Source organism: Xenopus tropicalis, chromosome 3 (genome assembly GCF_000004195.4).
Source record: "Xenopus tropicalis strain Nigerian chromosome 3, UCB_Xtro_10.0, whole genome shotgun sequence".
Lineage (NCBI taxonomy): Eukaryota > Metazoa > Chordata > Amphibia > Anura > Pipidae > Xenopus > Xenopus tropicalis.
This window is the reverse complement of record NC_030679.2, coordinates 70212589-70226750: the sequence shown is the minus strand read 5'-3', so window position 1 is coordinate 70226750 and position 14162 is coordinate 70212589. Positions and strand designations below refer to the sequence as shown.

Here is a 14162-nt window from a genome sequence, read left to right as displayed (position 1 = left end):
ATAATTTTTAAAAATTGGAATTATTTGCTTATAATGGAGTCAAAGGGAGATGGCCTTCCCGTAATTCAGAACTTTCTGGATAAAGGGTTTCCAGATAAAGGATCCCATACCTGTACAGAGCTTTACCAGTTTCTAGAAATGCTAAGGCCAGCTTGGGGAGCAACAGGCAAGAGCAGCATTTAAATAGGTGCAATGAACTATATAAATGAAATATACCTGTACCTGTATCAAATATTTTGAAATATATTCAATGTATTTTTAATAACAATGGCAGCTGTTATTACACCATCTATTCTTTAGCAACCACAGTAAGACACAGATCATTTTCTACAGAATCTTCCCCTTTACAGCCCATAAGAATTTACAACAGCATTTAGACAATGCTGTAGTTAATCACATGCTTCACATGTGTTTGTTTACATAAAACAAAAAGTGTTTTGGGTAAAACAGGTGCATCTGATTGGACTGGTTTCTCTTTATCTCTGTGAAACAGCAGAAGAGCAGAGTGAAATCCAAGCACAGTTGTGTGCTGCCTTTTTGCCAACATGTTGCTGCCTTTTTGGCTTCTTCTCTGCCTTTGCTTTGCCTTTATCTCTGCAGTGATGCCTATGAGTCATGTTCCTGTACTAATATGGTCAACAGAAAGGTAGGAACTTAAATTAAAGGTTTTTGTTTTTTTTAATATAGCGTATATCTAATGAGATAGGATAGAAAATGCTGAAAATGACTAATAAAGCATTAGTAGCATGACATTACATTAGTAGGACATTAGAGCATGTAGTTATAACATTTTTAAAGCAATATTTCATCTGTAGCTTTATTAGCTAAGAAAAACCAAGGTCACTAAAATGTCTTTCTCAGTCAGGAATTATTGAATGGTAATTTTACTTTATTGAAGTCTAAAGATGAACTTTTATTTTATCTAAGCAATGCAGACTGATATCTTGGTGCAAAATAACCAATATCTGTATGTTAAAGGTGATAAAAGAAACTAAAGGTAAAATAAATGTAGCTTGTTGGATTAATTGGATTTCTTTTGCCCTCTAAGGGGTAGGTATACAAACTGCGTTTCTGGTCCCACTAGGGGGGACCGAAGCAGTAGATATGCTATTGTAAGAAAAATTAAGGGTGGATGTCAGTTTCTTTGCTGGCATATCAGGTACCCTTCAACTTCTTGAATGTGTATGTTCTGACGGGCATGGGATCAGCATATTTAACATTTATGTGTGGATATCCCCTTTATGTGTGCCATGACGGTCTTATCCTGTGCCTATCAGTGCACACACATTTAGTAAAAGGAAGGCAGCAGATATACCTGCAAAAACACTGAGCTATTTGCCATTAGCCCAATAAGTAGTGTTGCACACATTTTTATAGGTCTGCAACCTTGTTTCATAACTCAGAGTCAGAGTGGCAGCTCTGAGGCAACAGTGTTTGATATAGATTCAGTGCAAGTCATTTAGAAAATGTGTTGAAAAAAAAAAAAAACTGTGAATGGGCCGTGATGTAATGATGTTAAAAACAGTAATTTGTTCTCTCAGTAAAGAACATTTTAATAAACAATTTGCATGATTAATATGTGCTAATACGTTATTTCAACATCATACATTTTCACTTGCCTTTGTCCTACGCTGTGTAAGGAGCTAGGGTTTAAAAAGGCATGTGTAAACACTGATTTTTGGTGGAGGGGGTGGTTCAATTCTTTAAATATTTATTAAGCTGTATTGTTGATAGAAAAAAACGGAAAGCAACTGTTAGAAGATAAACAGTAGAATATAGCTAGTTAAACAGGGTTTGTTGCAAATTCAGGAGACTCAAGTGCTTAGCCATCCTATTACCGGCTCCCACCTAAACTAGTGGTGATCTGCATATATACATAGCAGACCCGTTGGTCTTGGGGGGCCCGGGCAGCATGGGGGGGGCACAGTTGTGAGAGGAAGAATATAGTTTGCAAACGGAATGTTAACTCTTTTTCTGTTAATATTCATATTTATTTCTTCAATGTGAGTGAGCAATTACTAAATGAGATCAGTCTGCATTGCTTAGATAAAAGTATATTTAGGGCAATGTGAATAATTTTACACTATGAGCATACATGCAAGCATTATTCAGTTGATTTTTTATGAACATCACTGATCACCTGTGGACAAGCCGAGAGAGAGGTATGATTAAAGGGAAATGTGAAAGAAAAAAAGAAAAACCATTTCCTTTACTTATGCTGTGATTGATCTGACAGCCCTTCCCCCAGCCAAAGTGAATCTGGAAATACTACATTCCCAGGAATACATATTCCTAAAACTTAACATCCAACAGCACAACCAAGCTGAATCCAAGTACAACAAACTGTAAGCAAAACAACTAATATTACAACTAATATTACAACATACACACAATTGCATACAAAACATGAATACATTTAGCATTAAATGTTCAATAAATGTACTGGATTATAATTATTATTGTTTTTAGTAACACATATTTATAAAGGGCCAGCATATTCTGCAGTGGTGTTCAACAGATGGGTGCATACATCAGACATAAAGGTTATATATAAATATAGACTGATACAAAAATTAGGGTAAATCTTTACAATCTAAAAGAATAATCATAGATTATGCTATACATAAAGCTAAATGTATCTGCATATCTATATTTAGTAAAACATATGGGGGCCACATAATGTTTTTCTCAACCAAAGAAAACCTTCTGTAAACTCCAACTGAACACTGTCCCCCGTGGTCAAATAATGTTGAAAGTGTGTAACAATCTGGTTAGATGGCCGAACCTGATGCATGCTTTTCTTTTTTCAACCTTATCTACTCATTTACTTTTACAAATGCAGCAAGCAAAGAGCCATTTTCCACCAGAATTTCATCATCATTGTAGTTGCAAGGGTGTGCTGTGCTTGGCACAGTTGCTCTGCGCCTACTGCAGTTGCTCTGAATCAACCAGTTACCTCAACTGCACACATTTCAATGCAAATCAGACACAATTGCGCAGAAGACCATCCAGCATCATTTCCAATGTTCTGAGTGTGAGTGACGTCTGTGCCCCTATTGCCCAGGTGCAAGTATGCTGCACCTATTGATGCTGGCCATGAAGGGAACCCTGCAGCTACCACCTGGCCAGGAGGTGGCAGTAACTCTAAGGTTCCGTGCATCACTAGGTGCAGCAGCACTTAATTTAGAATAGAAGGCAGAAGGGACTGAGCAGTTCCAAACGCAAATATACGGAAGTGCTTGATCAAGTGTGCTAAACTGAAACAGGCCTTTTAAATAATAAAGGACACCAAAATTAAAGTAGTCACCAGAAAGTAACGCTGTGGTGTCTAACGGCACGTTGATACATAGCTATAAGTAATTAAAGCTCAAGCTAGAGAAGTGCTCTAGCACTGTAGGTAACCAGATCTGGCCAGCAGTGTACGGTAGGTCTATTTTATGTTTAGAACTTGTGTTATTTACTGTACACATACATTTTGTTTTCCGTACACTTTGCTCATGGCAGAATGTGAATACATTCATTCTACATGAAGGTAGAATCCTTCATGTAGAGAAAAATCAGCAGTATTATGAAATACAGATAAATCAAAGCTTTAATGTATTTGGATTATCTTCATGTGGTGACAAATGGACCTTTGTTCCATAAATCTCACATGAGCATTTTGAGTGGTGGTGGGCACTTTATATGTATGACGCGCCACTTTTAATTCAGTAGCATTAGCAACCCTATTGCAGTTATTGGCTGTACAGTAGCAGCAGCAGTCTAAACGCCTGTGTGCCATTAGACTGAAACATGTATTATGATTATATATGAAGTACTCTTTCCCTTTCCACATTCTATGTATACCATTGCTGCGCATGTCTGTAGAATACTTGTTTCACACTTTGTGAGAAGGAAAAAATAAAAACAAATCCAAGATTTAGAGCCCATGTCTTTTGTATCTTTATATCAGTGAGAAGTTCAAATTATGAAGAAATAAAGAAATCTAAGAGCTTTTTGGTAATTGCAAATCCTGAATTATTGCCTACGGTTTCAGGCTTTGCATTTTCATTGTTTTCATTAACTTCCAGTCCTGATGGTTTACTTAAAATGTTAATACCATTGATTTAAACATAAATATATAAATACAATAAACGGCAGGATACAAAAACATCTTAAATATTTGATGGTAGCAGTAGGAGACACCCCCTTAGGTGTTAATGAGATTTTATAAAAGGTCACCACAGCAAACTGATAGAGACCTATAGAAAGAGAGACTTCTCTATATTGTGCCTGCCAAGAAGCTAGAAGTTATGCAAGAGCTTCTTTATTCTCACATCGGCCCTTTCATTATCGAAGGGACCTCCTGTAGTATATTACTCTGCAGTATGCTGAAGACCTTTATGCATACAAAAAGCAGGCACAGTCTTTTAATCGTTTACATCATCTGCAAGACATGCTGTGCCTAGTGACATTTACACAGTGCCACAGAATCGCACTTACATAGAATTATGCTGCAGGGCAGAAAGAAAGAAATATTCCATAATAAATAATTAAGTCCAACTACAGAGCTGTCTGGATCAAGGAAGCAGGTACAATCTGTAATTTGTGTATAAACTGTGGTGTTAGTCACTTTAATTGCAATTCTGCACAGCCTTGTAATAGGGCAAAGGTGATTGATGGTAGCGACAGCACAATTTAAAGAGCATATTTAAAAAACAAATGCTTTCTTAACTGTTCTACCCTATTCAAATATTAATAATTAATAATATTTGCTTTGCTTAATAAAGAGGCAAGGTAGTTGTTTTTTATTATTTGGTATATTTATATGGTTTTATGATTCCATAGCAACAGGTTGCTGGCTATTCCAGTAAAGCGTCTGAATGCAGAAAAGCATGTCAAAGGCAGAGCCAAGTCACTGCATGCTGTGCAGGTGGCTAGAGAATTCCATTATGTTAGAAGTTGCTTGGCGTGACTCTGTCTAATCATCAGTAAATAGACAGATACTCTCTGAACAGTGTACAAAGGATTCATCTGCTGGGAATGCATGGTTTCTATCAATACAAGGGTCCTCTTAAAGGAAAACTGTATGTCCTGAACAAAAACTTGTGATGACCTTTGTGATGGTCTCTGTGTTACTTGCTGATCACCTGGCAGGAAATAATGCAGGTTCCAAGTTTAACAGGAAGACATGTGGGAGTAACAGACAGAGCTCTGTCTATTCATTGGCTCATGTACTCTAGCATGTAAGTGTGCCTTGTTTGTGTGAGAACAGTGCCTCATACAAGCCAGAAGGTGGACTTTAATACTTCAAATGGCAGTTTGTCTAAAAGGGATTATACAGTGGCATATATTACTAGAAAGTCTATTTTCTGTGAAAGGGCTTTATTTATATGAGCCTGTCCTGTTCAGGGGCATAGTTTGCATTGTAAGCTATTGCTTAGATTGTTGGAAGGCTGATTGCAATATGTCAAATATTTCAAATAGGTCTATTTCTTATCTCTATGCTATTTAATGCATGCTGTAGCTTACAAATGGATGTGTTCCCTCAGCAGCAAGAAGATCTAGCTGTCTAGTTTTGAGCCTGTCTGCTTGGTGGCCTACTCTTTAAATGGCAATGTTAACAGCTTTATGCAAAGTTTTATGGAGGAACAGAGCGGAGAGTTACCCAAGGCCCAAGTTATGGCAAAAAAATGTGCAATTTTCAGATGCAAATAGCAGTGTTTTTCCCCAGAATACAAGCGTCATTGTGGCTGAGCTCAGTCTGATATTATTGCACCAGATAAGACAAAACAAATCCAGTTATACTTGTGCATTCTTTTGGCACAAGTCAGTTGCAGCTATTGATGCAACCCACTGTGGGAAGCCTGGAATTACTGCCACGTTCTGGGTGAAGGTGGCACAAAAGTTTCCCAGCCTAAATAGGTACACTTGCATACAGTTGTTTAGAGCAAACTAGATAGGCCACAATTGCACTTATTGCAACTATACAGAAGTGCAGGGTCCATGTTTGGGCACAAATACCTTTAATACACACCTTTAATACACACCATTTGGGTCCATTTTAATGTGACCGCACTTGCAATTGTAAATTAGGCTTATAATATATATATGATTCAATACAATAACTTATGTTAGTGGATCTTTTAGGAGAAACTGTACTATTGATATATTCAATGCTAGTTATATATTAATATTTTATTAGTGTGGTTTCTAGTTATAAGATGAATAACAAGGAAAGATCTGCATGTCATTGACCCAAGACTTAAGCTGCAAAATTATCATCAGGAAAATAAAGGTCAGTGCAAAATATTGTTTTATGAGCTGCTCATAAAGGGTGGCCGTCCCGTGATACTGCACAATTAACTTTTTCTGCATCTGTATTCAAAATATATTGAAAATGTTCCCCTCCCTCTTTCAGTTGGGGAAGGTTGGGGGTCTGCAGAGACTCCTGCATTATACTCTATTACAAAGTCCCACCCTCATAAGATACTCTTACCTTAAAAAATTATAAATGCTGCCTTGAACCACCTGGTTGGATGATCAATTATTTGAAAGCTAATGCAGACTTTATACTTTTTATCCCTTTTTAACCCTTTGCTTGCTTTTTGCTGGCATTTCTTGCAAGTTTTATTACATTATCTAGATCAGTGTGGCCCGCGACCCCCTTCTGTGTGGCCCCCCACCTGTCTGGCTGTTTTGGCTTAACTTTGTGTTAGCTTTAAATGGTATCAGTACTGAGTTTAACAGGCCCCCTTCATGCATTGTTCACACCCCAGGCTCAGGCTGTAATCACCAACATTGTTCACCTGTTCACACCTCAGACATTGTATGTACTGCCTGGCCTATGCTGCCTGTGTGTAGGCAGCATAGGGCAGGCAGAGTATGGCACATAGGCAGCATAGGGCAGGGAGGGTATGGCACACACAGGCAGCATAGGTCAGGGAGGGTATGGCACACACATGCAGGGTAGGGCAGGCAGAGTATGGCACACAAAGGCAGGGTAGGGCAGAGTAATATAATTCTTTCACATATGAATGATGGTTGATATCCCTGCAGTGAGGACCAAGCATTTGGGTTTTTGCTGCACTACCACCATTGTGATAAAATGGGTGTGGTTTGAAGTGGGTGGTGTTTAAAAGTGGGGAGTGGTCAAACTGGTTTCCATTAGCGGCCCTCCACCATGTATGCAAGAGAAATTCCGTCCCTCGGCACCACAGAAGTTAGACAGCACTGATCTAGATCATAAGAGATGTTTATGACTGGTATAGCCACACTGGGCTATAGTTGCTGCACTGCCCATTCCATTATCCCTCATGTGCAAATACTAAGTAAAAATGCCCTTCATCTTGATGGGCAAGCAATAAATAAGGTGGCATCATAAAAATGACATGCTTCTACTATATAAATATGTAATGTTTAACTTTTGTTAAGGTGGTGCAAAGCTAATTATAATACAAAAAATAGCATTACAATGTCGCCCCTTACAGTTTCATTGTACCCAAGCAGACATAGCAAGAAAAAATGATTGCATTTTAGTAGACCTGGTATTTTTTTCCCTAGTAGAAAAGAGTTAAAAATACTAAACACACATTTAAAAATGCAAAGCAAGAACATAGCAGATTTCCTGATAAACAATTGTTATTTTGCCAACAAGGACCTGCCTTTTCAATGGTAAAAGGTGGTTTCAAGGTTCCCAGGAACTTACAGAACTTGATGTTTCTTATATCAACAACAAAAAAATAAGTATGTGTATGCTCCAAACAGTAAGCTGTGTTATGAGTTGTGTAACCCAGACAAAAGCTTAGTATTGCTTTTATGTGTTCTTATTGTGCTAGAGCTGTTATGTCAACACCAGGGAACACATTAAGCAGGTATTCAAATACTAAACTAAAATGTTCACATTCTTCTTTTTCCCCAGGTGAATTATATTAAAGTTTGGCAGTGTATGCCTTGTACTTTTATGGGTGAATGAGGGAATATGCCATTTCTGGGAGACTTAATTGCTCAGGTTTGGAATCTATTGTTTAGAAACAAGTTATACAGAGAGCTCTGCAATACAGAAATACCATTTTCCATAAGTCCTGTTTGAACAAAACAAACTATATTTTGCACTGACGTGTCTTTACTATTGTTTTATTTATGTTTAATTGTTTTCAGTAAAACAATTGTGGTAATTCTGCTTCTTGTTCAGGAAAGCTCAGGTCCCTACCTTAGCAGATAAAAGATCCCATACCATTTATATTTAAGTTTACAAAACAACAGTATAACAATGGAAACAAAAGACAGCGCTTCATGTCCGTAGGACAGCAATATGTATGCATTATTTATAAAGTGCTACAAGGATATGCAATGCTGTACAAGTTTACAATATAGACAAGTACACACAGGAGAGAGAAAAGTATAATAAATAAATCAGTAAATTAGTATAAACACACATAGGTTGTGTACCAGACACAATTGGAAGAAGTGCTTGCCCCACAGAACTTACAGTTAACAGGATAAAATAAGGAACAGCATAATACAGCAGAGTAGTTAGTAGGGTCCAGCTTATAAGACTGATGGCCTTGTTCAACTGGCTGAAAAGCAGCTGTAATTGCCCCCCACCCTACTGCTTCCAATTGTCTTGAGTGGTAAGTGTTTGTGAGTGATACCTCTTGTGATTTTTCAGCTTTAAAAAAACACCAGTACTGCTGCTGTAATGTGTTTCCTTCCAAAGCAGTGCTTCATAGCCTTTTCCAAGGGGACCAAAATATATTAACAAATCAGCTTGTGACCCAAAAACCTGGTTTTTAACCACTTAGTAAATTGGTATTATTAATATCTACTTTTGTAGAATAAAAAATTCAGGTTTTTGGGGCCAGATCAGTACAGTTTTAGTATTACATTGAAAAGGCAGATCAGTTAACATAAAAAAAAAATTGTTCAAATAGGAAATTATGGGGAAATGTCATATATATATTTCATTATATATATTTCATTGGCCATTTTGAATAATAGATGCTAGAGCTGTACTAGATGCATGGATTTGTTTTTACATGATTATGTCACCTAATAAAACCGAGGAATATTGATAAGTGCTTTATAGTGGTTTTCAGTGATGTGTAAGCACCTTATTTAAGAACATACAGATATCTATGTAACTGTTAATTGTTGATTTTAAGAACATTATACAGTACGTAGGCTGGCCAGCCACTTGTTTACATTTTATACTAATTGCTGATTTTTTGGTAAAGCTTGACCTTCTCCATACATTTGTTCTGTTTTTAACATTTGACAGGTTGGTGTAGTATCATGTACAAGCTACGTGGTTTATACAGCTTGCTACCTAGGGAAAAATGTTCCTAACATGTATTTGTTGCCAGTAATTGGCTGAACATCACTCAGAAGACTTAAAAAAAAACATTTGCCAGGCATAATGAGGGTACCTGTTGTGTTATAAAACAACCAATAGAATTGCCTTTGGCTTTCATATATTAAAAGCTACTATGCAGTTCTTCCATTCTAGAAAAACATTTTAGTCTTCAACTGTTTCCATGAGACTTCTGAAATTCCATTCTGTTTCTCTTAATAATAAATACTACAGATACATATTTATTTCATATTTCCTTTCAGCTACAGCTTTTTTTAGTTTGTAACATTTTCAAAGTATCATAAGGCATTAAACTGCATTTCTTAATGTTTCAGACAAGAACTACTATTTAGTTTGAAGTGGAAAGCTGAACTATTTACAGCACAATTTACAGCTTTCTTGTCTTAAGCCTAGCTTCTCTTAATTCACCATATTTAAGGAACTATTGCTACTTTAAAATGCCATTTAATGCATTAATAACCTAATTTAAACCTTTTTTGATCTTATCTTTGCTTCCCACTGGTTGTTCCATTTGGCAATCAAAATACAGGAGATCATTCCAATATTCATCAGCATAATGTTGGATGAAAGCCTTAAGAGTATAACTTAAAATAATACAAGGGTCATTGTGTTAAATCAAACCATGCATTCATCCCTTAATAATCCCTACGTTTTTATTGATTATGTAACATTTTCCATACTATTCAATACAAGTCAAAGCTAGTTATAAATGTGCTTTTGTAGCAATGTGTTCTGTGCACGGGGCCAACAAAACACTGGAAAATCTTGCTTGTGTAGTTACCTGATTAGTACATATCCACACCATTGATCAGTTGTTTCTAACAGTTCAATGGACAGCTAGTCTGGTCAAAAGTAATTAAAGGGATTCTGTCATGATTTTTAGGTATAGTTTTTATTACTATATTAATAATAACATAATATTGGTGTGTAGGCAGCCATCTCAGTGCGCTGGGCCTGAGTTTGAGCTTTCAGAAGGAGCCAGTGCTACAAATTAGAACTGCTTTTAGATAACCTATTGTTTCTCCTACTATTTTTTTTTTTTTTTACTATTTACTATTGAATGCTATTCTAAAATCTACCACTAGGTGGGGAGAATTTTTAGCAAAACAGATGTCAGGTATTTGCTACCTTGCTACCTTCCCATTGTTCTGCTGATCAGCTGCTGGAAGGAGGAGGGTGATATCACTCCAATTTGCAGGTCAGCGGTAAAAAGAGATAGAAGTTTATCAGAGCACAAGTCACATGACTGAGGGCACCTGGGAAACTAAGAATATGGCTAGCCCCATGTCAACTTTCAAAATTAATTATAAAAAAAAAAAATCTCTCTTTTGCAAAATGGATTTCAATGCAGGATTCTGTTGGAAAAGCTCTATTAAAGGGGTTGTTCACCTACTTTTAACTTTTAGGGGCACATTTACTTATCCATGAATGCTCCGAGTGTTCGTTCAATCGGCTCAATCGTATTTTTCGCAACTTTTTCATAACTTGGGCAACTTTTTTGATGCTTGCGTGAATTTTACTGCGCTTTCGCAACTTTTTCCATGCTTGCACGATTTTCTCGTATTTTTAGCGCGAAAAATCTAATTGGTTTTGCCGCTGTTTACAACAGTTCTGTCGGGATCCGGTGCGCTCCTCTAACGATGCACGCATCCGGCCGAATGCGCGCGGGTGCACGACAGGCCGGGTGCCGCGTACGGACGCACGCCGGAATTGGCGTTGTGCGCACGACTAAGCGCGTGCCGCACGTGCACGCGACTTTACGCACGCCGCGTGTACGTGCGTGCGCCGCGACGGGTGCCGTGCGCGCCGCAACTGACGCCGCGAGCATGCGCAATGCTGTTTTAAGGACGCTCAGGCCTAGACTCTGTGCGAGGTGATCGTTTGCTTGCATCCTGACACTAAGCGTTCCAGTTCCTCTGATTTCGACCTCTGATCCTTGATTCCGGCTTGTTCTCGACCATTCTTCGTCTCACCCTTCGGCTTCGACTTCGGACTCTGACTCCTGGCTTGACTTCGGCTCGTTTTGACCATTCTTCGTCTCACCCCTTGGCATCGACTTCGGACTCTGACTTCCGGCTTGACTTCGGCTTGTTTTGGGATTTTCGCTCAGCATCTGGTGCTACCATCGTGTACTCTCCAAACTCGGGTACTCACGGCACCTCTGCTATTCTGTAGCTGGGCTTGTTACTGTTCCACTTCCAGTGTTCAGGTCCGGTGGGAAGCGCAGGGGAAAGCTAGTATTCATCGGACTACCGGGATACCTTACAGTATCACCTCGCCATGGAGTCTGGTGATCACGAAGCTCCTTCCGATACGCTTTCCCAGCAATTGGCGGCCCTTACCCAAGCAGTGCAAGACTTACAAGGGGGTTATCAGCAACTACAGGCTCAGATCCAGGGATTTGGAGCAACATCTAATCCGGTTTCAGTGAGCCCCCCTATGGCTGCGGGTGCTGCGGCTGCATACCCACCGGTTCTCGAGCCTAAGATGCCCCTGCCTGAGAGATTTTCTGGTGATAGAAAGAAATTTCGTGCTTTTCTTAATGACTGCCGTTTGTTATTTCTCCTTAAGCCACAGATGTATGCCTCTGAACAGACTAAAGTTGGGGTAGCAATTTCTTTATTGTCCGGGGAGCCTAAGACCTGGGCACATCGGCTGCTGGAGATCCAGAGCCCTCTGTTAAGTGACTCTAATGCTTTTTTTGGTGCCATGGGGCAACTTTATGATGACCCTAAGAGAACTTCTACTGTGGAAGCTATGATTACGTCACTCCAGCAGGGAAGACGCCCAGTTGAGGATTACGTGACAGAGTTCCGTATTTATGCCACTGACACTGAATGGAACGACAAAGCTCTTAAACATCAGTTTCGTTTGGGGCTGAGTGGTTCTCTAAAGGATGAACTGGCTCGTGTGGGCATTCCTGAAAGTTTGGAGGATCTCATTGAACTCGCAATTCAAATCGATCGTCGTCTAAGAGAAAGGCGTGCTGAAAGGACAAATACACCTTCCACATCTTGGGTTCTTCCTAAGGCTCTTTTCGTTCCTCGACCTCTCGGCCCTGAGACACAGGTTGAGCCTCCTGAGCCTATGCAGATCGGCCTCATCAGATCAGCCATTTCTCCTGAAGAAAGAATTCGTAGACGACAACATAATCTCTGTCTCTACTGTGGTCTTCCCGGTCATTTTTTAAGAGATTGTCCTACCCGCCCCGCGATGGTCCCAAGGGTCCCTAAAGGATCAAGTCATTGTTGATTCCGGAGCCTGTGGCTGTTTCATGGACGCTAGCTTTGTTAAGACCAACAATATTCCAACTCGTCCGAAGCAGCATCCCCTTCTGGTGAGGACAGCAGATGGCTCTCAGATTTCGTCCGGACCAGTAACAATGGAAACTCTGCCACTTTGATATTGTTTCTTCCCCCCTTTTCCCATTAATTCTCGGTTTTCCTTGGTTAAAGTCACATAACCCATCAATAAATTGGAGCACTGGCATCATAAGATTCTCCGCTGAGTGTTGCATTTCTCATACCATATCAGACGTCTCTGAAACAAAATTGATGACTTTGTGTCCTCTACCAGATTCTCGTTTTCAGGTTTTACCTCATTATCTCCATGATTTTGCCGATGTCTTTGATGCAAAAGGGGCAGACACTCTTCCTCCTCATAGAATTTATGATTGCCCCATTGAACTCTTACCCGGAGCTCCTATTCCGTTCGGGCGAATTTATCCTTTGTCAGAACCAGAACTTGTTGTCTTAAAGAAATATATTGATGAAAATTTGGAGAAGGGGTTTATTCGTCCTTCTACCTCTCCTGCCGGAGCGGGGATTTTTTTTCGTAGAAAAGAAAGATCATTCCTTACGGCCATGCATAGACTACAGACATTTAAATCAAATTACGATTAAGAATCGTTACCCGCTTCCTCTTGTCCCTGAACTATTCCAAATTTTTCGTGGTGCCAATATTTTTTCCAAGTTAGATTTACGTGGAGCATATAACCTGGTACGTATACGTGAAGGTGACGAGTGGAAGACGGCCTTCCGTTCTCGTTATGGTCATTTTGAGTATCTAGTAATGCCCTTTGGATTATGCAATGCACCAGCGACTTTCCAACATTTTATTAATGACATCTTTAGAGACTTTCTGGATCAATTTCTCATTGTATATTTAGATGACATACTCATCTTTTCCACCTCTGAAGAGGAACATTGATGTCATTTAAGGAAGGTTTTCTAGCGTTTACGTCTTCATCGTCTATTTGCTAAGATAGAGAAATGCGAATTTCATAAATCCTCAATTGAGTTTTTAGGGTTCATAATTTCCACGGATGGAGTTCAGATGGATCAGAAAAAGGTTTCTACCATTATTGATTGGCCAGCTCCTACTTCCCGGAAGGCGGTACAAAGTTTTGTTGGTTTTGCTAACTTTTACAGGAAATTTATTAAAGACTTTTCCAAAGTCATAGCACCTATTACTGACTTGACTTGCACATCCAGACCTTTTTGTTGGACTGACCAAGCCCAATCCGCTTTCGATCTGTTGAAGAAGTCATTTGTCTCAGCACCAATTCTGAAACATCCCGACCCTACCTTACCGTTCATCTTGGAGGTTGATGCTTCAGAGACCGCGGTTGGAGCGATTCTTTCACAAAGAGACATTGGTAAAGATTTTCTCCACCCTGTTGCTTTTTTCTCCAAGAAACTTACTCTTTCTGAAAGAAACTATGACGTGTCTGATAGAGAATTATTGGCCATTAAGGCAGCATTTGAAGAATGGCGTCATCTTCTTGAAGGGACAGTTCAGCCTATCATGA

The 14162-nt window shown here is 39.1% G+C and overlaps 1 protein-coding gene across 1 annotated transcript in view; it reads left to right on the top strand.

The window, feature by feature from the left end:
* The first annotated feature begins 484 nt into the window (after window positions 1-484).
* The window catches only part of LOC100487454 (V-type proton ATPase subunit S1), a 41016-nt gene continuing 27338 nt past the window's right edge, over window positions 485-14162 (top strand). Inside the window, exon 1 of the mRNA XM_004912992.4 lies at window positions 485-646. Within this exon, the coding sequence (XP_004913049.1) occupies window positions 546-646 (101 nt within the window). The 5' untranslated portion in view covers window positions 485-545. The remainder of the gene's footprint in view (window positions 647-14162) is intronic.